Source organism: Hetaerina americana, unplaced genomic scaffold (genome assembly GCF_022747635.1).
Source record: "Hetaerina americana unplaced genomic scaffold, ioHetAmer1.1.p SCAF_4, whole genome shotgun sequence".
Lineage (NCBI taxonomy): Eukaryota > Metazoa > Arthropoda > Insecta > Odonata > Calopterygidae > Hetaerina > Hetaerina americana.
This window is the reverse complement of record NW_027286985.1, coordinates 97,385,994-97,413,511: the sequence shown is the minus strand read 5'-3', so window position 1 is coordinate 97,413,511 and position 27,518 is coordinate 97,385,994. Positions and strand designations below refer to the sequence as shown.

Here is a 27,518-nt window from a genome sequence, read left to right as displayed (position 1 = left end):
CTGAAAATAGGAGTAGATTGGAGGAATAAGAGACTTATCTACAACCTGTACATGTGCCAGACTGCTGAGGTGCAAGTGAGGGATGAAGAGTCTGGTTAGGTAGCGTTAGGAAGAGGAATAAGGTAGGATTGTCCATTATCACTGGTGCTGTTCAAAGTATATGTGGAGGAAATGATTGTTGAGGCATTGGAAGGATAGGAGATAGAAATGAAAGTTGGCGGGGAATTCGTAAAATTAATTAGGTTTGCTGATGACCAAGCTCTAGTTTCAAAGAAACTGCGGAAGATACCGCAACAGTAAATTTTAACGGAGTCATCCGCTAATGTGCATTACAATGCAACAATTTCAGAGTGTAAGAATCATTTGCTTTGACCGGGATACTTTCAGAGTTAAATCGATGGCTTAATTGGCTAAAGCACTCGACCGGACATTAAGGGATCCAGGTCGAATCCCGGTCAAGGCGAATGATTTTTACACTCTGAAATTGTTTCAAGCTATAGTTTGTCGGTTAGCCAAGGAGTGGCAAGACTTGCTGAATGAATGGAAAAGTCAGTGCGTTAGATATGGGATGAGAATAAATCTAAGCAAGACAATGGTTATGCCATTTTGGAGAAAGAGAAAGGTTTAGTCAAGTATTAAAATCGGAGTTCACAAAGTATAGCAGGAAGAACATATTACGTATCTCAGAAGTGTTTTGGATCAATATGATCAAAGTAGTTGGGAAATAAGAAGACAAAATGCATTAGGTAATAAAGTTTTCACATGGAGGAATTGATTTTATGTATGAAGTATAGGTAATTGAAGAGGGGCTTATTTAAGTGTCAGATGTCAGGTTGTGTTTTGTTAGGATAGGCCTAGAAATGTATTGTTGTATCATAGTATTAGCTGTGTCCATTGAAAATCTCCCTAAATTTGTAGAATGCCAATGCTAAAAATAAGTGGCAAAAAGTGATGCTGATTTAATTTTTACTCAAAATTTCTAGGAAATATTTGCAATGTTCATCACTCATATTAGGGCTGGTAGAAATGCATCTCTGCTGTTTTGTTATTTGAAATTACACCTTGGAAATCTTAATTATTTATTCTTACATAGTTTCATTTCAAATTTCCCAGGATAGCATGCCAAGTATAAATGTATGGTGTTAATTTGCTTTACATTTCTGATTGATTGTTCCTATGAATTTATAATGTAAATGTTTAAATTTTTAGTGCTTATTTTGGGCTCAACCAGTGGCCAGATATTTCATTTTAAGTTAAATTGTAGAAATTTTGAATAAATTGAATATATTTAGCACTTTTCATTTATAGTTCATTTTATTTGTGATAGTGGACATGATTCAGTTTGAAATATTTAGGAAATTCTGTCATACTGGTAACACAGTAAATATAATTAGTATGTTTTATTTGCCAGGGAAATGGATCTTTTGATCTTGTGTCTCATGCAGAAGGGGATTATTGACGTTAGAGAATTTTGAGTAATATCCACATGAATCGATCACATTGGATGGATCTGATGTGCGAAGGATTATAATATTTTTTTTTAATTTGTTGCATATGGTGAAGATGTAGTTTTTTGTTAACTGATTACTACTACATTTAGTGTAGCATCCTAATCCTTTTTCATTAAACAATTAATATATCTATTAAGTTCTCAAAATGTTTAACATTATTAAAACTGATAAACTGGGGGCGGTTATGTGTAAATGGCTTAGCTATGTTTCTTGTTTACGTTATTTAAAAGAGTCAAGATTTTGTTTAGAATGATTGTAAGATTTAATATAAGGTCTTTGAACTTTTTTTTAGCATCACTGTGATATTTTTTATCTATGTACCATTTTCCAATGTTATGAGGGAATAAGCATCAGTGCCTGTCAAATTCTTCTGTGATTGATGTTGTGCAGTGCATATTACTTTCTGTTATATTGGAAGAGGAAGGCTTTCAAGTCTAGTGGCATTGAATTCACATAAGGACAGTGATTTCTTCTTGGGGAGAGTTCATTCATTGAGGTCAGTTGTGGTGTATAAGTGAGGCCATGCAAAAGCCAATAAAAATTATTATTATTAATTGCTATATAGTGTAGAAAATCCTTTTCGACATCTCTGGTATCTTTGCCATTGTAAAGGCTGTAAAGCCTAATAATAATTGTTATTGTTGTATTCCTTAATTTCTCAATTTAATGGAGACACTGTGGTTAAAGTTTACACCAGAGTTATCTTAAGCTGCTGCTTCATGTTTATCTTAAGTTTTTAACCACTCTGACGTGGAAACTGCTTTGCTATAGATATCAGAATTAAAGAAATTGAGCTCTACGGCCTCGTAAATTAGTAAAATGAAATATAAATTACTATAGCCATATTACAGCTATGGGGCTTTTTATTTTCTTTTATTAATTAATAGATTTCAGATATATTATAAATTTTTCTCTAGGGTCACTGTTAAAAAGTTGCCATAATTATATTGTTATTTTTCTTTTAAATAGTCTTATCAAATGATGGATTCATATAATCTAATTGACTAGTAAACTTATAATTTTAAACTATAATTATTTTAAAATTAAGTAATTCTTGTTGGGGAATGAAGAGGTATGTGAAAAGGAAACCATTTGGCCCTCGGAGGACAAGGTACACTTATAGATGACAACATTTACTCATTAGGATGTTGCAGGGGGTAATGGGGTGAATTGAGACTCAGGTGGATTTTAATGTATGGCCTTTTGAATAGCTTGATCTAAGTGAAGCACACACGACAATTGGCAGCCACCATTCCCTCCCATCCACAACTGAGACACCCACCACCACCACTTCCTCTCACCATCACCCCGAGAATTTCATTGTTCAACTTCAGATAGTCATATCATGACTGCCAATATGTAAAATAAAGTCAAACCTTGTATTTGCATTATTGGAATTAACGTACTCCTGTAATTAACATTTTATCATATCCTATACAATATCCTCTTTTTTCAGCATATGTGGAACCTCATAATCACATGATTTCATTTTCAGTTATCCTAATATTACTCATGTACCGCAGTAAAAAATTTTTGGATTATGTTTTGTACATACACACCAAAAGAAAGGCAAGAGCAGTAATGTGAATGGTTTTTGGGGAGAATTTAAATAAGGTGGGGCTGTATAGAGTGTGTGCCACTAGTGACAGAGATGTGAACTACTTAAACTTGTAATCTCGGTCTACCAGGGAAACATTCGTGCTATGAAACAAGTGCATTGTACAGCGACGAGTTAGTTGGTTCATTTATACATTGTAAGAACATATGAGTGAGACTATTCATTTCTCACTTAAGTGGAAATTATGAGGATTTAAAACTACATTGTGGGTGCTGGGGTGTGAAAACTGCAAGAACTGGTGACTGACAACTGGGATCATTATCATTTCCTTGACACAACATATTGAACAGTCATAGGCCCCGAATAATAAAAAGAATTGAAACTTGCTTTATTGCATCAAATCTACTCTGAATCAAAAAAATATTATCATCTTCAAAATATTTTGAACTTGGACTAAGGTTGGCACTAGTTGTATGGCAAGGTGGGTCAGATTCTCTTGTGTGTTGTCCTCAGTTACTCGGGAACATAAATATTACCCTGCTTGAAAATGGAAAGATGGTGATAAAAGAGTGCTGTTAATAGTAGAAATTCTCCTTTTCTTGCTATTTGCATTTTCTTAAAATTTATAATTTTTTCCTTTGGTCCCTAGAAAAGTGTAAATAAGGGGTTTTATTGTAACTCTGTGAGAGTCTTTTTTTTATTAGTCAGAGGGTCTGGTGTTCTGCTGAGTCGGGGCCCTAAGAAGTAGAATTTTATGCCTGGGAGTATTTTTGCCTGGAAAGCCTTAAGCAAGTGTTGACTACAGAATCCATTTTGTTGCTGAGGGCCCTTGGAGCTATTTGCCAGCAGATACCTCCACCACAAAAGGGTTTAATATGTCAATATGGTAGTTCAAACACAGGCTAAAAATACACCTTCAGTGAAAAACATTTCATGGTAAATAGGTCAACATAAAGGCTGGAGCACCAACTTCTCTACTTTGGAGCTTCGAGGTTATCATAGTAAATAGTTTGAAATATGTACTTCATAATACAAGTTTATTGGGAACACTAGTTTATTCTCTTACCAAAGGTATAAATATTAAAGAGGATTCCTTTAATCATGGGAATATTGCAAACCTGGAGCTGAAAATGCATTTACACCATTTATTTATTTATGGCTTGATCAATTTTCCTTACTTATTGTATCCAAATTTGAAACTGGACAAGTATACATGTTATGGAATGCTTTGTAAATTAATTCCTCTGGAAGTAAGCAAATAGAATCCTTTACATTTTATTCAGGCAAGCTCTGTTAGGCAGTCCATAGGATTCCGACAGTGGTATGAGTCCGGGTGATAGGGTGGTCTCTTGTGTGAAAATCACAGGTTTGAACCCTGGTCACTAAGTCAAATTTAATTTTTCATGGTCCTGGCTCGAATCAAGCCAGGAAAAATATATGAGGGGCTGTGGACTGCCTTTGAAAATGGGCTTAAATAGGTTGTGATAAATTATTGTTTTCTTATGCAGAGCAGTAGCTCAAATTGCTATTTTTGCTTGGTATACCACCTACAGAGGCTGTCTAGGTGGAATGTGCACTATATATCATGGCCACTCATTGCAAGTGTCACAATAGTCTTTAACGTACAGGTACGAGGCAACTGTTGGACTATGCAATAATGTCAGCATTGGCCCTAAGCACAGTTTAGGTTTTCTTGAGAAGGTATTCTACCATCATCCTCACTGAGGAGTGTGAATTGGCCTTGACAAAAGTGGAAATCTGCAGTAATGGACGGCAATTTGGTTTCAGTGATTTTTAGTGACTTATTTTGATTCTCCCTTCAGAATGATCCTTTGCACTCACAATGAATGAAAAATGTCTACCTGTTTGCGTAGGTGGGCTTCCATTTAAGGCCTTTTGGTACATTGGGAGCGAGTCAGAGTTTTTTTTATGCCTGATCAGTTTGGAGATGTTGCCTTTAAATCAGGAAAATGATGAGCAATCTTACACTATGTGAGATAAGTTTCAATTGTGAAATCTGAAATTTTAAATTTTTGTGTATGGACTTATTCCTACCTATTTTTTAAATCTGAGAGGTAATGTTATTTTCAATTTTGGAGTAGGAAACATGAATAAATAGTGGATATATGAAGTCCTTAATTTTAATCCGCCCCAGTTAAATGTCGGAAACTTCCTTGAATCCTTCTTCTTGCCACCAGTCATCCATTTGTGGAAGTTTTGAGCCAGTTCTGGCCCTGTGGCTTTGGCAGAGGTTGAAGTCTGCAGGAGGATTCAGTGGAATGTTAAGCCCAGAGTGCACTCACCAAGTGATTTTATTTCCCAGCTGTGGAACCTTATTTTCTACCCGAGAGTGTCCCCTTATCCTTGAATATCAGAACAAACTAATGGTTTTTGAAGGATCTCTCCTCTGACAGTGGGGCCTGAATCAATCTGGATCATTATCAGTAAGTCATGCCTCATCAGGGTGTGGCCACTGTGGCACTCACCCCATTCCCTTTGGTGACTCGGGGAGGCTTGTCTTACCTATGAATTTGGCTTTCAAGCATTGCTCTCTCGTGGAAGGACAGCGATAGCAAATGCTTCGGGCTGGAGGAAGGATCTGCCCTGTGAAGGTGGATTTGGCAGGATGTTTTGCCTCACGTTTCCTCCCCTGTCATTGTCTCACCCACCCATCAGGTATAAAACAGGAGACACAGCAGAGGATGGTTGGATTTCGCCTGGGTAGCTACGTACAGGGCCAGGTTGGCGTTGGGGCCATCGACTCATTGAAGCACATACCTCAAAGAATGAAGGACACAGTCAAGGTACGATAATTTAATTGCCTCCTCAATATACCACACTTGGGTTCAATGCAACATGAGGAAAGTATTAGCCATTTTTGAGTGTGTATTTGTTTGTGTGAAAGAGAGCCAATTTCTAAAGGTGTTGGTTGACCAGTAAATAGGTAGATGCTTGCTCTTAGGCAACAATTGACTTTGCTGTTCTCAGTAAGTCTCAACATATGATTTCTGTGTATATTTTTAATACCATGCTTTATATTATGCTTCCTCAATAATATGTAGTCTTTAAAATTGTAGGGTAGCGCTTATTGGCTTCAGTTGTACAAGTTATAACATTATAACCATTATTACTACATACAAGGTGACCAAGTCATTAATTTTCCAAATATTTTTGTTCTTCCTAGCGTGTGCTTCTTAATAATAGTATATTTTTCTTCTATAGGTATGGAGATGATTTTGCGGTGTATCTTGAAGTTCTTGCTTATACCTGTATAAGTCAGTACATAAAGTACCTTGGTTATAATAATTGGCAAAATCTGTTTAAAATACCAGTTGCACTGTTATTAAAGTTGCCTTAGTTTTCTGAATTCTAATTCACAATTTTTTAATTTGTTTTGATTTCTGACTTTTGGTGATATTTACGCACTGAAGACATAATGTGAAAAAAATGTCACAAAAGGAATGTTTTTTCTTCATTTTTAACTTGTCTTTTTATTCTTCTCTTTTTTTGATACCATTTTAAATAAAATTCAGTAAAAATATCATTTTAATCCATTGAAATATTCTATGTCTTGGTACCTAGACATTGGCATATGGCATACATTTAATTGTATAACTTCTTGATATTATATCCAGCTTGTAATATCACATTAAATTTAATGTGTATGATAACAAAATCAAAATGAGTCAGGATGGATATTTTATTTGTTGTATTGTTATAATATCATTAATAATGTACTTCATTCCGTTAGAATTCCAATGTATGCTAAGTTGAATGGATAAAATGTGTATCATAATATTAAAAAATTGACAGGAAACTGACCTATTCTGCATAAAAATGATAACTAAGGCCAAAATGATCACTGCTTAATTTACATCAAGAGGGTAAAATAGGGAAAGATATGCCTCATAATGATGGTCAGTCATTGTCTTTATATTCTAAGAAGCAAGTCTATGCTAAATCCTGGCTCATCCCTTTACTTTTTTGAGAAAATGTAGTTGACCATTTTATTTAGTGCCTTTATTTAGGGCATGCCAAGCACTGCTGTATTTATTAATTTTGCCATTCTCTGATTAAGGAGTAGACTTTGGAAAGTTTATTTCTGCTGTCTATGGCATTTATGGATGCCAATGCTATGCCATGCAGCATTGATAGCAATGTCCTTAACACATTGTCCCTGAGATTGTAGAAGTTTTCCTTAGTCCCATGGTGTATTTTTGGTGTGTGAAACGGTTCATTAAGTATATAGATTGAAATTGCCTGAGCCTCCCTATTAGCTATTTGATTCAGCCATAAACCCCAGCCTCACGTTGTTGCTCCTCTTCTTGGCTCTCAGCCTTCTCATGACAATGCTTAATCTCACAGTGAGCATGACATGGTTATCATTGTGCCACTTAAGGATTCAAAAACACCTGACCAGCAGTGAATCAATTACCTCTCCCTCTGAAGCTTTTTTTCTTGTCGCCTTAGGTGCGTTGTTCTTCCATTATGATTGGATCAGAAGTGCTCTTATTGTATTGTTTTTCGGGAAGTAGTTCTCTTGATAATTTTACATGGTTATAGAAGTTATCCATGTATATATATATATATATATATATATATATATATATATATATATATATATATATATATATATATATATAGTATATGTATATATAATATATATATATATATATATATATATATATATATATATATATATATATATATATATATATATATATATATATATATATATATATATAGTATATGTATATATAATATAATATATATTATATATATATATATATATATACATACTGTGATATTATTTATTAATATTCTCGGAGCGAGGTGAAAGAATCCACTCTTGCAATTGGGTGGAAAAGATGTTGTATGTGGAGGAGTTTGATTCCTACTTAACTGGATTTGATCATGAAGATCATCAGGAAATTCTTCAGTCTGCTAGGGAAATATCCTTGACTATTTAGAGTGTGGATGACTAGCTTTATGTTGATGAAAGTGATTCCACATGACAAACATTGGCGGAAGAATAAAAAGCAGATAAGTGTTGACAATTGGAATTGTATCTTTGGGATCTTTCGGAAATTTCAAAATATCAATGGTCCAGGAGAGCCTGGATGTTAATAAATGAAATATTGGACAAAGACATGCAAATATATTATGGGTATTTGAGAACTATGGGAGATTGAAATTTGCGAGCGACTCCTAAAATGCAAGTTAAGTAAAATAAGTAGCTTTGCACTCTTTCCTGTACATTTTCACTATCTTTTACGACATATGCCAAAGATAGGATGTAGAAAGTTATTATTTATCTATTTATATTACAATAATTACATCTTTCTAAAGTATGGTTAAAAAATAATTAAATATTTTCCAATTTTTGCTGTTGATTTTCCTTTTCATTGATTGTTTGAATATATCATTTTATTTTCTTTACACAATTTAACACACGTGGGGGTTAGATAGAGTTCATTTATGGAAAGTGACATCTGAACATAGGTTTTAAATTTTGATGAAATTGTAATGTAGCCCTTGAAATTCTTCAAGGAATAATCTCAACATGATTTCACTATTATAATATGAATTACTTTAACTCATATTATGAAATTGTTGAATGTTAACTTTACCAAAATAATCAAGACAATTGAAACAAAAGCTCTCTCAGCATTATTCATTAGTCTGCATCTGTCAATTTCAATCATGCATAAAATCCTGCTACCTTCAGTAAAATCTAAGTAGAATTCATTTGCCATTAACCATATCATATTGTCACAAAACTGTCAGCTGTATTATCCTAAAATATTTCAGCAAGATAAATTATACATGTGTTTTGTATGTTTCTTCTGCAGATGGTGTAATTTAAGCAGGCAACTCAGTTCCTTGGAACTGAGTCGCCCAAGCATTGCATCAGCAGTACTAAATTTGACAAAAGAAAACTGGTGCAATACTCAAAATTTAAACTTGCATTCAACAAATAAAAACCTGATAGATTCACTTAATGTATGTAAATAGATCAAATGATTGAGATAAAATCATTGTTTAAGTTGCTAAGAATACGTTTGTGTTGGTTGAAGTTACTTTAGAAAGAATAATTTAGCTAATTTCTGAGGCCATTCACTTAATGTATGTTAATAGATCAAATAATTGAGATAAAATCATTGTTAAAGTTGCTAAGAACACATTTGTGTTGGTTGAAGTTACTTTAGAAAAAATAATTTAGCTAATATCCAAGGCCATTCTCATGTATTTCTTCGAAATAGGATTTTATCAGCCTTACATAATTTTTTTTACACTTGAAGCTTTTTATCAACAATCTAAAGTCATTTTGACTTATTGATGATTGAATGCACGCAAAAATAGTGATGTAAAATACTCATTGGGTTACATGTGTACAATCCCGGGTTAATTTAGATTTCACTTAATCCAGACCTCTGGCACCATATAGTTTGGATTAGCAGGAATTTATTGTACTCCTCAGCTTGGATATTTATTGAATGTTATGGTGAATCTTTTATGAAATCAAATGAAAGTAGAACAATATTGCATAATATAATCAATACCATGTACACTCAATAGGATAATATTTTAATTGTGGCAATTGACTCCTTTTCCAAACCTGGATAAAAATAATACAATTCTCTATACTACTAGGAAGGGCAATATCTATGTCACTTATTCCCTTTTTCTTGGGTTCAAGCAGAAACTGATTCATTAAATGTCAGGCAGTGCTCTTTGTGTCATTGATAAGGACACCAGAATGATCACAAAGAACAGCAGTATTGGCAGTTTTTTGCCCTTGAAATAATTTGATTATTTTCCATGATTACTTTGACGGAGTTGAAGATTCTGGTAGTATTAAATTCTTTTCACTATATAGCACTTATATTAATGTTTAAAATAACTGTAATCAGCCAGTATTTTACATAATTTGATTCTTCTGCCCGAGAAAAATATTTTTCATGTTTGCAGAAAATTGACAAATTTCAGGAGTAAACCATTTATTGCCATTTTTGCTCCAAGGACCTCTCAAGCATCTGCCTCAAAGTAAAAGCTTCATGGAAAAAGAAAAGTTTGGTTGAGAAGGAGCTAATGTGTGGGTTGATCCCATTTCGTAAGAGCCAGGCCAAATGAATTAATGATATCAACAAAGCATTTGGGATTCAATCTTGCCATTCAACTTATTAATATTATAGTCATTAATTAAAATAATATTATTGTCCTGCAGATATTTGTCGACTGTAAATTGTGAAACCAGATGAGAATGTTTAGAAAGAGGTTGAAAATATTTGAGAAAACATCTTACTCATACTAGATCATGGAAAGTCAAATTAGCACATCAATGTCAAAATATAAAAAAGTGAGCAATGTGAATTCAAACTTTTTTCAGCACATAATGATTTGTAGCCATGTTAAGTAGGTATTAGTATTTTTGTTCTTAGTAAAAATGAGGACTCAATCATCTTCAATGTTGATCCAGAAAAAATTTCTCCTAAAGTATGACTAGAAATTATTACATTTGGTGTCTCATAATTTTTAAACCAGGACTCACAAATACAAATAACATTCATGAGTCAGAATTTCTACTTCCAGATGAAATTGCTGAGACGCTGAGCAATTAAGTAAAATACCTTACGAACTCAAGGGAAAAAGAGGTTATTGTCTTGTGATTGAGATTAACGTGCTTGTCTTGTCGATCTTATTAACCAATTCAGATTGGCCTTGAGGAACATGTTGAATCATATGGCATATGGTAGTTAAGTGGGTAGAGCGATTGGACTTCTGAGCAAAAGGACCTATTACGTTTCCACCCATTTTAATTGTTTTTTATTTTTAGGCCTAGCAATCTGTAGGCAATTCAATTTTTAGGCAAAAGCAAAGGTGAAGTGTAAGTTTTACATAAAAAAGGGTTGAAAACAATGTATTAAATTTTTGCTTTGATTTTTTTTTGTTTTCATGGCAATTTGCAAATTTGTAACTCTTCCCCCTCTCTATGATGAAGGTCTTTGAGAAATTCATTAAAGAGTCAGATTGGGAGCCTTACAATCCAGAAACTCACGCTGGCCATTGGAGACAGCTCACGCTCCGCCTCACCACTCTCAATGAGCTCATGGCCATTGTGCTGGTGAACTCCAAGGGAGCATCGGATGATGAGATAGACGCGGCCAAGAGAGAAGTGAAAGCTTTCTTTGAGGAAGGGGAAGGAAAGGATTTAAAAGTCAACTCTCTTTTTTTCCAAGCTTTTGGAAGGAGGTATGTTCTCAATAGATATTCCACCTTGATTGCCTGTACTAATTAGCAGTTTGGATGCAGAGAATTTCTAATGCAATGTCTAGCACTACATGAATTTGGCTCACACATGTGACATATTGCTTCCTGTTTCAAAATGCCACCAGTATTGGTTGGATCTCCCAATTCTCATCCCATCCCTTACATATGTTCTAAAATATGTAGACTAAATGTGATATGTACACATTTGTTTGATTTGTATAAAATATTTTACCTCATTATATCTTTATATATATACAGTGGAACCTCACTTTATGACAGTCTTCTAAAGTGAATAATTCACATAATGAGCAAAAATATTTCCCCAAAAATGACTCGCTTAACGATCTACTTTTGGCAAAACTAGTGTTGGAGAGTGGGAAACTTCTGGAATGATTGTGCGCCTGCCACTCTGCAATGTTTAGCACTCATTCCACTACCATGTATAAGGGTCATAAGTCATCACACATTTTTGCTAACTTGTGTTCAGAATTCATTTGTGTAAAGTTGAATGATATTTTTTGCATAGTTTTAAAAATATCCCCGGAGGAAAAGCTGCAAGAAAACAGCCATAAGGGAATAAACATAACAGCAGAAAGGAAAAGTAAAATTATTGAAAAGAGAGACCAAGGTGTCAGCATGGTTATCTAGCATTTACATACAATCGGGCTACATCAGGGAAGTACCTTCACAATTTATGGAAATAGATTTTTCAAAGGGAGTAACAAGGAAATCCTTGCCATGGTTATGTATTCTCAGCAATGTTGAAAGATTGCTACTCTAATGGATAAATGAAAAGCAATTTAAATACAGCACTATTAAAAAAAATATCCTTAGTAAGGAGAAAGGGAAAGTCATTTTTGCCGACCTCGTTAATAAGATGTCAGAATCATCAATGGCCGAACAAGTATTTAAGGGGAGCGTGAACTGTGCATGATTCGAGAAGTTAACAAGAAGAAACATCATCCATGGCATTGTGAGGCATGGTGAAGCAGCAAGATCTCAGTCAAAGGTAGCAGAGAACTTCATCAGTGACTTCAAAAAGCTTGTGGATTCTGAGATTACTTGCCACAACAGGTTTTTAATTGTGGCGAGCCAGCTCAAATGCCTATTTTGAGGACTATCCAAAATCCTACTTTTTGGACAGCTCAAAATAGTTCAAGAAACGCTGGGGAAAGTGTATCGAGCTTAGAGAAAATTATTTTGAAGAATAAAATCTTCCTAAAGTAATGTTTTTTCAATTTTTTGCTCGAGACTTATTGAATGGCCCATGTATTAACAATTAAGATTAGCCAGGGTTTACTGTGTAAAGTAAAATTTTATTGTGCATTGAATTTGTTGTTTACAATTGTAATTACTGTTATTGGTTCTTGCACTTTCAGAGAAGCTGGTAAAAAGCCGCCCAAAATGGAGCATTTATTTGGATCAAAATTCATAACTGAATCTATCCTGGGGCTCAAGTTTCGCATTTCACCCGAAGCATTTTTCCAAGTGAATACTCCAGGGGCGGGTGTTCTTTACTCCACTGTGAGTGAAATGGTTAAATCAAATCCTTCGACGACCGTAGTGGACGTGTGCTGTGGCACTGGCACAATAGGACTTTCTCTGGCAAAGGTTTGACCCTTTCAATGTTAATGAATAAAATTGGATACATATATAATATTAAAAATACATTGAAATTATTTTCCAATTAATTTTTTTAAATACATAAATTGTGTGATTGACATTTGCCTTATCAGCATATTGGAGTAGACAATTCACTGCACCATACTTACGAATCAAGTCCAGTCAAACTTTTTTTTATGCTCTCTTCTCAAAGTTATTTAAAATCATGCCTAGCATAAGGAAAAAACATTTGAATTGATTGTAGGAAGATGTTTTCAGTGGTGGTCTGCCCATTGAAAGAAAGAAGTTGGAACTTCTCTGAATTGAACTATTCTAATGAGACCCCTTCCACTTGGGAAACGTATTGCAGTTATTACCTTCTTTTATGATCCACTATGCATTTATATCAATCTTAACGTTTTTAATATTTTCTTAAAATGTCCAAGAGGATTTATGTGGGTGGTATTAGACCTTTCGGCAAATAATATATGTAAATACCTATGGTGAATGCTTCATCAAATGATGACCCTCACAACTCTCTCAGCTGTTAATTCATATGGCAATAGTTCAGGTATTGGATCTATTTGCAATTTTTTTGCTTAAGTTTAATTTAAAAACCCTCTATCTCATTAATTGGTGGCAAAATGTTGGGAATGGGATGCATTGCACATCAACATGTGATTTTAAGACTGTGGAACAAAAAAAATAGGATTTTGAATGGTTATTTACATTTGTTTCAGTTGGTCTTCAGGGAAAACAGCGCCTTCTGTCACACATTTTAAAATGTGATTTCATTGTCTAAGGATTGAATTGAAATTTTCAGAGTGCCCTTTACAGGAGTGATTGACTGAAACTTGATAGTGTGCTTAAGTATTTGATTGTAATGTCATGTGGGTCAATTCCCGGTATTTCCAGTTCTATTTTTTCCCCTACCAATATTTCACTTGTCCATGAAACCTAAAAAAAATACTTTTCATGGAGGACTTCTAAAGTTAGAACAATGCTGAGATCAGGTAAATTAGGCATGTTAAGCTTCTGTCAGGTAAGAAGGAAAGATAGTGGACAAATCTTTTTATTAGAAATAAAAGCAGACCTGGTCATTCTAGTTGTGATCCAGGTGTACATGCTTACAAGTAGTCATGGCAGGAAGCAGTAGATAGTATGTATAAGCTAGTAGAGGACAGGATTGCAAGTTCACCTGGGAGAAAACACTTGATTGTTGGGGTAGGATATAGAATGTAGTGGCGGGCAAAAGAAGAAATGGGAGCGAGGTAAGGTGGGAATAAACGTAGTTTAGGAGAAAGGAATGACCATGGGGAGAAAAATATAGGTTTTGAAGGAGAAATTTGATAATTTTTGAAAAAAAAAAGAAATCTTTATTTCCTACCATTTGCATTTTAACTGTCAATGACATTATATGTTTGATATTTGTCTGTTCCCTAGTGTGAACACAGTAGGGAAGAAACTAATTTACTGCAGTCTGTTCAGCGTTATCTTGTTTTCCTAGTGTGAACACAGTAGGGAAGAAACTAATTTACTTCAGTCTGTGCAGTGTTATCTTGCTTTTCTATCCCCTTTTCTTGGAAAGAAATGTCATTGCATCATGTCATTTTGCGGGATTTGCTGAATAATTCCATGCCTCTCACTTTCTGATGAAGCTTTCTCTCTCAAAATTATCTCTGTTGCTAACAAATGGTTTTTTTTTAATTTCTTAGCAGAAACATTGGCTAACAAAGTTGGTTTCTGTAATTGATCTTAATTTATCAGAACGTTATGCTCAACTGCTGGTAGGGACTGATCAAACGATTGGAACCCTAAAGGTTTGAAAAAGATATGACACTAAAGATGGAATTGATGATTTTTGTGTTTCACTAACGAGCATGGCTTGCATAGTTTTGTATAACTTAACATGTGTGGACAAAATTAAAAATTCTTGCTTGAAAATATTAAAATTGCATTTGAGAGCTTCTTCCCAGAAACAACTTAATGCCCCAAAAAATGCTAGTGAAAAATTTTAGGTAACAAATGAAGTTAAAGCTGCCAGCCAAAAACTTGAAGAGTTGGGTAGGATGAAGAGATTGGTGGGTGTTCACAACCTTGATATGAATTACGATAAGGCCAAAAAAGTAGCTATGCTTCTAAAAAATTCCAAAAAAGCCAGTTACAATAATTATCTCCCAATTGCCAAAAATAAAACAAGGGCTATGTGGTATATTATAAACTGGGAAACTAAAAGAAACGGTGTGGTAAGGAAAGTGTAGAATACTTCATTTTAAAAAATTACTTGGTGACATTATATCTAATCCAGAATCTTTAGCCAACTAATTACTGAGTATTAAATGTGCATTATAATAATACTTACTTATAAATACACTCCATAGCTTAACACAGGCCCTGTATGAATCATGCTGACCTTCAGTATAAAAATAATCTGCCTATCCTTATTTCTATTTTCCCCATCACAAAAAAGGAATTACTGAATGTTTCACAAAATCACAAAAATAAACAATTGACTGGAATTGATGATATTGTTATTTATTGGTCAATTATTATTATTAATCAAAATATGTATAAGTGTAATTAGGGTACCTTCTGTTCATATAATAAATGAGTCTTTCGCAAAGGGAGAGTTTCCAGACTGGAAACTCTCCCTTTGCGACATCTTAGGATATCTAAAATTAAGCCTCTCTTTGAAAAGGGAGATGGGGAGCATGTTGGAAATTATCAACTCATGCCGCTGCTGTTTCTCAAATATGCTTGAATATTTTATCAAAGAAAGACATCCATTTTTTTGAAAAAGTTTAATGCTTTAAATGTGATGTAACTTGGTTACTATGAGGGGAAAAAATGCCAGATCTGTATCAGTTTATTTTATTAATAAAGATGTGGTAGGTTTGTATATATGATTTGAAATTTAAAACATTAAATAAATAGTTTTTTCTGTATTAACACTAATTGAATCAGACCCTCAAAAAATTGATATTCTTATTCATTATAAAATATTTTATGAGGTGTAATATGCTAACCAGGTTCTGCTTTAATTATCAAATTTTGCAAATAACTTATTATTTCAAGAAAAAAAATATATGATGATTTTATAAGTAAAGCTTAAAAAGAATTATTTTCTGATTTCAAGGCCCAATAACTATGCTGTAGGGAAAAATGCTGGCTTGTTTGCACACATAAATTTAGCTACATATGTTCGGTTACATTGAGGAAATGGTTCCATAAAAAGATGAAAGCTGAATTTTTATCCCTTGGAAAACATGAAATGGGAAAATATCTATTTGCTGACTTATAAAAATGTCTTATCAGGCATTGAAGTTTGCTCAATAAAAATCATAATCAGCTGTTTCTGGCAAACTCCAGTTATCTCATGCTTGGCTTTTGTCTTGATGCTCTTTTTCAGGACTGTGGGCAAGTTCTTGGTTTGGAGGTGGTTGCTCCTGCAATTGAAGATGCAAAAGCAAACGCCACTGAAAATAACATAACCAATGTTGAGTTCTTCACTGGAAGGGCAGAAGAGATCTTGACATCTGTGTTGAGCCGAGCCAAAGGAAAATTTGTGCATGCAATAGTTGACCCTCCTCGCAGTGGATTGCGTAAGTTGGTTGAATGATTCCCTTCCCATTCCTATTAATTGAATTTTGTTTTAATGCCTGTTACTAATATTATTCTCTTGCTATTTTTTCCAGAACAAAAGGCCATTGCTTCTCTCCGGGGAGCAGAAGTTATTGATAAGGTTATTTATGTATCTTGTGACCCCAATGCAGCACTAAAAAATTTTGTTGACCTGGCTCGTCTGACTTCGAAAGCTTACCGTGGCTATCCATGGGTACCCGTTGCGGCTATTCCTGTTGACATGTTTCCTCACACTGCTTATTGTGAACTTGTTTTGCTTTTTCAAAGAATTAACCCCATCAACCTGCCAAATACAATTCCAACAGATGAAGATGATGGTGCAGTGCTATCTGCAACCCTTTCAGAATCATCCCAGAAACCAATACTGCCTACAGGTCCTGAGAATGAAGGACCTGAAGCTACTAAAGGACCTGAAACCATTGATGATGGTAAACATTCTGAAAGTGTGAGTGGTAATGATCAGAATCAGAAAGAGAGCATTGTCTCTAATGAACAGAATGCTGCAGATAAGCAGAAACATCGGAGAAGGAGACCAGGCCGCTGTGAGAGGATACGAGCACGTAATTTCTTTGAAATAGTATCTGGCGAAGAAATGGATTTTCCACTGTCAAGGACAGAGGCCAAAGTCTCTGCTGTCAGTAATGGCAGTGGCCCCACTGCAACTAACAAGCCTGTTGCTATAGTTGCTAAGCCTGAACCAAAGAATAAGGTGTCAATCCTTCAAAATAAGGAAAGATTAGGCCCTAGAGTTGCCTTCAATAGGGGTCAGATCGGCAGCAAAGACTACTCTGTCCATAACAGTAAGGTACATGCTGAGCTGATGACGAAGGGGAGAGATTTTAAACCAAGACTAGGCAAGAAGAGAAGGTGGAGAAAGGATGATGAGCCATCCCCAAGAGATGGTGGTTATCTTCATGATGAGGATCTCCATCACTTGTCTCATCTGCAGAGAGGAAGCAAGGTGAGTGGGGCCAGAAGGAGTGCCCGGCACAGCAGATCATCACCTGGCATCTCCCACAGGGATGGCATGGGAAGGAGAAGTGATGGTTTGTGCTCTGTTGAAAATGTGTGGCTGAGGGGGGAGCAGGGGGCTCAGGATGGGAGGGAGGGGAGAGGGAGATCCAGTGGAAGTCCAGTGAGGAAGTTATTGAGGGGAGGCGGACACCATTTGGAGATGAAAGTGGCTACCCATGAAGCTGTGTGGCGTGACCCCATAGGGCGTGATTACAGGGGAGAATGGCTCTTGGATGTTGACGCCAGGTCTTTAGATGATGATCGAATGCAGAATGGAAAGAGCTTTTGTCACAGAAAAGATGAAGAAACCAGGTTCGGGATGGTAAGGCCAGAAAGAAGCCTAATGAGGGAGGCCGATTCTGTTTGGGAGGAAAGAAAGCCGAGGGGGTCTTCGAGTCTGATTGAGAGGAACGAGGGTGGTGAGTGGAGGGTGCAAGGGGTGGAGACTGAAAGGTGGGGTCGTGGTGGTACTGTGTGTGATGCCAAAGAAGAATTCAACATAAGGAGGAAGTACAGTGATGGAGTGGAACGTGGTAGGCCAAACTTCAGTGATTTGGAGGAGAGGCATGACAGTAGTTCTGGTGAACTATTCAATGAGAGATCTTCTGAATTGTTGAAGGGAAGATCTAATGATCACTTTGGGATAAGGTTCAGCGAACAATTTGATCATAGACCATTGGAGATATATGACCGATCTGGTGAAAGGTTTGACAGAAGATCTAGTGAGAGATATGACAGAAGATCTAGTGAGAGATACGACAGAAGATCTAGTGAGAGATATGACAGAAGATCTAGTGAGAGATATGACAGAAGATCTAGTGAGAGATATGACAGAAGATCTAGTGAGAGATATGACAGAAGATCTAGTGAGAGATACGACAGAAGATCTAGTGAGAGATACGACAGAAGATCTAGTGAGAGATATGTTAGAAGATCTCCTAAAAGGTTAAACAGAAGTCCCTGTGAGAAATGTTCCAGAAGGTCCAGTGAAAGAGTGTACAGACCACAAGAGGACACTTTTCTGCATAATGCATACCAAGAGAGTAGGCAGAAGTCAGTCAGGTCATCAGATTTTATTGCAGATAAATTGCCACAAGACAGGGAAACCGTTGTTTATAAGTACCCTCAGCAAATGGAGCCAGCATTGCATCTACAGAAGCAGTATAATGAACCCTTAACCCAGCCATCAATTAACTATAGAGATAATGGGAGTGCAAGTGAGATGGATTATTTGTCTTTTGTACAATCTTCTCCTAGAAAAAATGTTGGAATTATTGGCGCACTGGAATTACATAGGAAGAATGAAGTTTATGTGTATAGGGGTCAGAGTGATGCTTCTTTGCCTGTCCCACTTGACCTTGATGGTAGAATTTCAGTGTCACACTGGAGTGCAGAAAACAGGGCTGATCATTATGAGAAACAAAGTAAGTCAAACATGCTTCATAGTAATTATGATGGTGTGGAGCCTGGTGTTAAGAAGGATCATAGTGTTATCTCACGTCATGTGGAAGTGATCAGGAGGCCATTTATGGTGGATGACAAGTGTGGAATGCTCGTCGATACTTCAGGCAAGGCCTTAGGAACTGCAGAGGTGCTGATGGTCAGGGCCAAGAATGAAATGTATGATGGGATCCATGGAAGCCAATTCAGCCCAAATGATGGTGTCCCATCCATGAGCCTTTTGGAGCACAGGGAGATGAGTGTTCTGCGCAAGCCTTGGAATGCGGATGAATCACCTATTCCAGCCTACAGGAAAAGCCCAGTTAATGAGTTTAATATTCACCCTGAGAAACAAAGTGCAAGGCTTGTAGATGGCATACCACAAGCAAATTGGACATTTGACATGGGACTTAAGGAAGTACCAGGAAAATCATGGGGTGAAATGGGGAGATCCAATCAATTCAGGAGTGGGCACACAGGCCTTCTGGATGCCTCCATGTCCAAGTCAGCCTCTGCTGGGTTAGATGAGGACAGAAGACCGACTATTCCCCCACAAGCAAAAAGTCATGGGGCACCAAGCACACATGCATATAACATGGAAAAGCCAATTTCTTACTCCACATTACAGGTTGGAAATGGACCAAATATTTACTGTTCGAAGTCAAACTCACAGTTATCTTCAAACATAGTTGACCGTTTAGATTTCTCTGATGAAATCCCTGAACGCTCTAATGCAAGCCATAATGTTCCAATTAATTTTGAATCTTCTGCAAATAGCAGGATGCCTGTACGATATAATTTTAATAGCTTATCAGCTAGACCAGCTGTGTTAGCCCATAATCCATGTACATTCATGAGTTCTGGTGTCCAGGGAGTCCAGCAGGTGCCATCAACACCTCCAAAACAGTCACTACCTATGCAGGGCCACATCCCAGACAACTTCAATCAACAGAGAATGCATTCTGTTCTCAGTTCTTCTCATGACTCACAGAATTTCAAAGGAAGAAGCCCATGGAATGAAAGTGCTCAGCAAATAAGACTGCAAAAAAGGCGTTGGTGAAGTTACTGTGCTTATTCCTTTCCAATACCAAGTTAATATAATGGTATTGGGGAGGTTGAGTTTTTACTCATGAAGTCATATTTTGCATGGAAAAGGAGCATAGAATTCTGTTACTGTTGATAGAAACTTTCAATTACTGGGCATCAGTTAAGCATCATTGTATCTCAATTTTCCAAAGAAAATACTGGTTTGTGTTTAGATATACTTTCATGTTGACTATGTGTAGTTGCATTTGATGTACTAGCACCATGTTTATTTGTTCAATATTTTATTTTTTCATACTTGCAATTTCAGAATTTTTTCATTCTGATATGGTGAACAATTTGATGAATGCACTATGGAAAATATTTTTTAACATACCATGCATGTAATTTTCCATGTGTTACTTGGTGGATTTTTAATGTATAGATTATTACATGAATGGTAGTGTAACTTAACCTCTGTTTCTTGAAGTAAATTGACCTGGAAATTTTCTTTGCCTTTTATTGGTTTTCACTAAGTTCCTAACCCAATGTTATTTTTCTTTTTACTGATTGGTAGCCCCTCATAGCAGTGGATACTGCTAGGTGATTAAGGAAAGCATAAATGTAGCATTTCTTGTAAAATACATGGAATTTGAACCACAGGAAGGCAAGTAGACTTAAATTAGAAATATCTTCAAGCAGCCTGGAGGAATATTGTGTAGGAAATAGTATATGTGGACACTTCAAAATCCTGATCTTCTGTGGTTTAACATCCAAGTTAATTAATTCTTCTGGTTCTGAACATTTTGCATGTCCATGTCACAGGTAGTGTTCACTGTGCATGGCTTTTTGTGGTTCCTCTTCATGACTTCACCAAGTTCTTATCACCTTTCCTCTTGGCGATGATCTGAAGTTCATCTCCGCTGCAGTTTCTATATGCTTTGAGGTACACGATCACTTTTAGCTTAAATGTATTACAGTGGATTATGCATTGTTTTTTAGCAATGTTCTGCCACAAAAATCCAACATTAAAATAGCATTAATGATTTGTAAAAAGGGTTTAATTCAAAAATCTATCTGATATTTAAAAACGAATTTACACCCTGCTGATTATACAGTATATTTTCATTAATATGCAAATGCAATGATTGTGGCAATCCATAATTGGACATGCAATAGACCAATGATCATTCCAGCTACTTCTTCACCCTCCCCACCTCCTAGTCCTGAATGATGTACTGGCTAATACAGAGTCCCATGTGCCCAATTAGTGCTTTTCTGAAACTCTTACAGTGATGAAGATTATGGATTTACTGTGTACATGCCAAGAGAACTTAGTTTAAGTTGAGAGTTGCACCATTTTCAGCCAAATGGAATGAATACAAATTCCAAGTAACTGCAGCAGATGGCGCAACATTAACTTTTAATGGAGTCATCCGCTAGTATTCATTTCAACGCAGCAATTTCGGAGTTTAAAAAACTACCCTGGTTAAGACAAATGTTTTTTACTCTGAAATTGTTGCGTTGAAAAGAAATACTTAAATCGGCTTTTGCCAAATCGAATAACTCAAATGTACGCACAATGGAGAAGTTAACAGTTTCAGCCTAAACTTAGTAGAATTCCTTCATGATCAGGGTAAAAACTAACAGAAACTTACACTTCCACACACCTTAAGAGTGTGTGAGTGTAAAGTTGCTGTTATTTTTTACCCTCAACATTGGAGAAATCGTACCTTCAGGTGTTAGTGGATCTGAACTCATTTTACTCAAGTAATCACTGTATCAGATGGAAACAATAAATAAATCATGCAATTAATTAATTTTTCAGAACATTAAATAGATCGTGGAAAGTTTTTTTTTTAAACCGCACTTTTTCCGAAGCACGAAATGCAAATAGAATAATTGAAATGTATACGAGGGTTGCTATTTATATTTTCAGCCTATTAGTGAAAAGACAGTAATTTATTGTTGAAAATGGCTTCACTGTTTTTCGAAGTATTCTCAATGATAAGCAATACACTTTAGCGTGCACTTGAACCAATTTTCGTAGCACTTTTTTCTACTCCGATTGAGGTACCTCCTAAACAAAACAGCTTCTTCAGGTACAGCATCAATGTTTTCTGGCACAACAACCGATTTTGGAAGACCTTCACGACTTTCGTCGCTGAGCGAATGGTGGCCATGATGGAATTCGTTATAACAGCGTTTCACAATGGCAAAGGATGGGGCTTCATCGCCGAGAGTGGAAGTAAATTGCACTGCTGTCTTGATGATCCATGTCAAAATTCGTTAAAAATCATTGCACAAAAGTGCAAACGAGTTAACTCCATTTTTTTGCTGAGACAAAATTTTTGAGTCACCGTAAAGAACACAAGTTATGATCGAACGACAAAATGTTCTCAAGAAAGTTAGCGTTAAAAGAGGACAAAATATCAGATGGCACCTAAAGCACGTAGTGGCATCAAGGCTATAAATATAAATAGCAACCCTCTTATTAACACGTTGCATACGGATGCCAAGAATTCTCAACATTTAAATCCCTAACTTTTTGGGTGGATGACGGGAATTCTTGTAATTTTGGACCATCATTTTAAACTTTTAATTAACATTATTTAAGTGTTTGGAGTTAATTTTTCATTTGTTTTTTAATGAGAATACTCATGAGTTAATTTTTTATTACGGTCAGTAATTTTCATAGTAAGACCCATTTAACTATTTAAATCCCAGACTTTTTCTGTAATGGCATGCAACTTCAATTTTAGCAGCTTGAAACTTATTTGTTGTCCCTCTTCATTTAAGGGGGTAATATTTCTTTCATCTCTTCCTCGGCTACCCAACACCTTGCCTAATTATTTTTGAGTGTTTATCCACATGGCCCTAGCTGAGCTATCGGGGAGGAGGCCTATCTCTTTCGCCTTGATACCCTGAGCGCCTTTCGAATGAAAGGACCATTGCCTCACATGCAAGTTACACTACTGGCTAATGGAATGCACTCTCAGCTGTGCTCCATCATGGTAAACTTTCATTGAGAAAAGAATTAGGTGGCCGATAATGAATCGTCCATAGTTCTTTAATAGCTCTGGTTAGTTCCTTCTCTTGATATGTCTTCAGCAGTTCGTTTCCTTGAGTCCAAGGATATTGCAATTTTGGTGTTTGGTTTGTCTTGCAAGAGGGTTTTCTCTATCCATATTATTTTAATATTTGAAGGAATATTCCTTATAATATCATCAGGGAGTGCTTTGCACAATTAAGAAATTTTATTAGATCTGTGCGCTGATGATTTGTCAGATGTGTCATTAGAATATGATGATGAGAGCAGAGTGATTCCAATATTGTAATGAAGGTCAGAAATAGAAAAGCCACTCTTCTCTTGATAAATGAAAGTGACTCCAATAAGAGCTCCAACGAAGACAACACTTCACCAGGAACCTCTACTACAACCATCAGGTCAAATAGAAGGCTCCCTACCACATTGAAGAGTGAGCGAAAACAAGGAAAAAGATGGGAGTGCACATTTTCTCGTAAAGGTGAAGCGCATCTGGTGATTTGGAAAGGCAAAAGGGAGGAGAGGAAGATTAGTACTATAGACACTGCTAGGATGGATAAACACAGCTGAAAGATAGGATCACAAGACTGCCAAACAAAAAACCAATCTGCATTTTGAAATACCATAAGTTCATGAAAGGGGTAGACAGGGCTGATATGTATTTATCATAAAATACAATCATGAAAAAAAATGGTCAAAGGAAGAAGTGCTGTGGCTTATTAATTGTGCTCTTTTTAATTCTTTTAGAGTTTATAACACACTAAATGTATCAAATAGCATTCAATTCAAAGGCTTTCTGCTCCAGACCACCAAGGAGTGGGAAACAAGTAGAGAGAAGCCAGGATAAGTCAACTTAGGACAATGACAGTGATGATGAGCTAATGCAGCATGTTCCTTCAAGGAATCACCCACATTGTCTCTCGAGATACCTTAGTAAACATCATCTCACTCCTATCATGGGTAAGGGGAAGAAAAAATACCACACAAGGAGATGCAAAAAGTGTGCTACCAGAAAAATTAGGAAGGAGATGAGGTATGTGTGCTCTTTTTGCAGTGTTCCACTCCACAAAGGAAAATGTTTCATGGAGTATCACACAAAGAAGCAATACTAAAATTATTTGTGAGAATTACATTCAAAGTTACATTAAAAATTTTAAAGAAAGTTAAAATAATTTTACTGAAGCAATGTGTGCTCAAAAACTGTACTTTATAAATCTTTTGGAATGGAAGGTTAAAACCCATTTAAATACCCTGATATACTACGTGTTAATATAAACCAGAAGTTTTGGACACAAATTTCATCTCTTAATTTTAATGGCATTAGAGGCACCCCATAAGTAGCTGTATTTTAAGGAGAAAAAAAGCTTGTCGTATGTTACAGCAAATACGTTAATTAAAAGTCAAATCTATCACTTTATCATGTCAGGAGCACAATTAGTTTATCCCATCAAAACAATTGGATTTCAAAATTACCCTTTAAAGCAATGGAAATGACAAATTGAGCTGACTGATTTAAATAATATTTCCTTAAGCTGTAAAGGGTTTTTTGTACCGCTATATTAGTAAAAAAGGGGAGAATATTGAGATCGGGGTGTTGATTTATGGGGAAAGTTAATCCCTCGATAAGACATGCATTTAAAATATTAGGAAGAAAAAACTTCCCCGTACACCACTTTAGGCTAACGATTGTGACTGTGTTTATGTATTTTTAAGTTTCTGAATATGGTCCCTGACATTAGTATTAATTTACTTGTAAACATATTTGGGAAACATCCCCAGGGAAATGCGAACGTCATAATATTTTGAGTGTGTGTCTGATCACTGGTGAGGGATTATCTCTCCTTGCAAGTCACCACACCAGTTTCAATATTCCCTCCATTTTTTACTTTTACTGAGGTGTAAAAAACTCTTCACGGCTTAAAGAAATATTATTTAATAAAGCCAGCCTTTAGAACAATGTTGGGCTGTGGCTTAACAATGTTGAGTTGGCTTAAATGTATTCTGGCAAACCCATGGCATTTTCCTACTCAAACAGAAGCACTCTTGCACCTTCACCTGTGCCTTCATTTTCTTAACTGTTTATTAGTACCTCCTATGTATTTCTGATCCATGTGATTTAATTATACATCACATCTAAGTATTCAGCTCTGCTGATTTTCAAAATGTAATATTTTTGAGCTATATGGTCTCTCCCAAAAATAAGAAGAATAAACATGGGGATTAAAATGTATAGCAGATCAAATTAAAAATGACTAAAATTCTTGAAAATAGCACCATTGTGCATTTACAAACCTCTGCCAGTCGTGGTGCGCTTCCTGGATGGCATCGACGGGAACCTCATTCTTTGATGTCATCTACAGTCCTAAAATGGTTGCTTTTCAAGCTGTTCTTTATTCTTGGGAATAAAAAGAAGTCTGATGGTGCCACATCAGGGCTGTAGGTCACTTTCACAGACATCCAAGAAATCATCCCAACCTTCTGATCTTCCAACAGCTCCTCGTAGGCCATCTAAGCACATTACTTTCTCACAGCTAAATCTTATGTAAAAATGCAAGATTTTCATGACTGTAGTTTTTGGGATATTCCTCTTATCTGCTAATATTCTGAAACTCAGGCAGCAATCGTAATTAAGCATCTCTATCTTTTTTACCTCTTTTTTGTTGGACTGTGTTATCGTTGGATGTTCAGGACATTACTCATTATCAACCTCCTTTTTACCATCCCGGAACATCTAGTGCCAGTGGAAAACCATTCCTTGGACATTGCTTTGTCTCCTGAACCCAATTTTCTGAGCTTAATGAAAACTTTATCGCAGAGCATTGCTCCATGGAACATTGCATGGTGTATTCTTTAAGTGAGGCTTGGAACAGGGGTCCAGTTTAGCAGCGATATGCATGCTTAAATAAGCTGTAAGCAGACAATCGGTGCAGGTGACATTGCTTTCCCAATATCTCCAGCCATCTTCCCCAAAACCAATTACCTCAATCCAAGGGTCTGCATCCATGAGGAAAACCATTCTTCTTAATTTTAGGGCAAACCCTTTTTGTCATACATGTGCATAAATCACAACATTCTGTGTTGTTTCCAAATTTCTGCGAAACAGACAAGATGATTCAAAATACTGTACCTGTATTAGGGTTTTATCAAGCTTATAACAATATTACAGCAGTCAACAAAAACACCAGGCTGATTGAAAGGCTTCTGACCTTTTAAAGGTGGTTCAAAATTTCCACAAAACTTGATATAACCAATTATTTTTTATATTATTTCCTTTATCTTATTTGTGCTTCTTTACCCTAATCTTGTATGCTTATCTAAAATGAGAAGCAGTGGTTACTCTTACAAGCATTGCCAATCTTATAGCATTCTTAATATGTAGCTTTCAGAGACCTTGTACTTAATTATTTCCAGAATTCTTCTTTTAATCTTTTTTATCCTTCATATTCCATGAAGTATCATTAAAAAAGGTAGTTATACATAGATTATTGTAGTGTCATCGAAGAATTTTTGCCAAATTATATGCATAATTAAAGACAGATGGTGAGATTTTTTAAAAATTAAAGAGGTATCACCAGAAAAAGTAAGGCTCATTATCTACAAAATGTTTATATATTCAACCTAAATGTTTAGAGGATGCATACAATATTGATAGCACTGTTTAATTTTAAAACTTTGAAGCTCAATAAAAATGATGTGGAAAAAAGGTGCAATTTTGATATCCCAAAATATATTTATAGTAAGTATATTTGGGAAAGGTTAGGCTATTGGTGACTGCAAACATTAAACCTAAATGTGTATATCATATGAGCATATTTGATCATAATATAAAAAAGATGCATAAGTCAAGAGTCTGGCATCATCTAAGTATATCATTCTTTGTGACGAAGGCAGAAATGAGACCCAGATGAAGAGAAGCCCAGGATGTGGCCCAGGGTGGCATACATCATCTTCATCCTTGTAAGGGGCCCTCTGTTCAATGCCAGTTCTTTCACCTTCACTTATGAATATCTTTCCTTTTATGCCATCCATAAATTCCATCCTCTTCTCCTTTCTTGCTTCTGTTTGTGGTGTCTTATCAGGGTGTTTCTCTGATTTCCTATTATTCTGTTGTCTGGTTACTGCTTTCCCTCACTGTCTCCAGAATTTATTCATTGCATACTTGTCCAACGTACCTTTAACATTAGGCTCCAGCACTTTTAAAAAACTTTTAAGAATTATTTTTTTCTTCTTCTATGATGGTACTACTTCCTAACCTGCATGTACAATGCCACCATACTCCATGCATACGATTTTATGAAATGTTTTTGTAACCCTTTTGAGTGCCATTTGTAATTGCATAATTTCATGTGAAATTTGTTGGGTTATTTCAGTGAGAAATGCAGAAATCATAAAAAATCTCCTTAAAACTATT

The 27,518-nt window shown here is 35.7% G+C and overlaps 1 protein-coding gene across 1 annotated transcript in view; it reads left to right on the top strand.

The window, feature by feature from the left end:
• LOC139692546 (uncharacterized) overlaps nt 1-20,570 on the top strand; it is a 33,970-nt gene extending 13,400 nt beyond the window's left edge. The window contains exons 6-10 of the mRNA XM_071590779.1: nt 5,746-5,873; nt 11,072-11,322; nt 12,720-12,951; nt 16,352-16,544; nt 16,638-20,570. Of these exons, the coding sequence (XP_071446880.1) occupies nt 5,746-5,873; nt 11,072-11,322; nt 12,720-12,951; nt 16,352-16,544; nt 16,638-20,098 (4,265 nt within the window). The 3' untranslated portion in view covers nt 20,099-20,570. The remainder of the gene's footprint in view (nt 1-5,745; nt 5,874-11,071; nt 11,323-12,719; nt 12,952-16,351; nt 16,545-16,637) is intronic.
• Nucleotides 20,571-27,518: the final 6,948 nt, after the last annotated feature.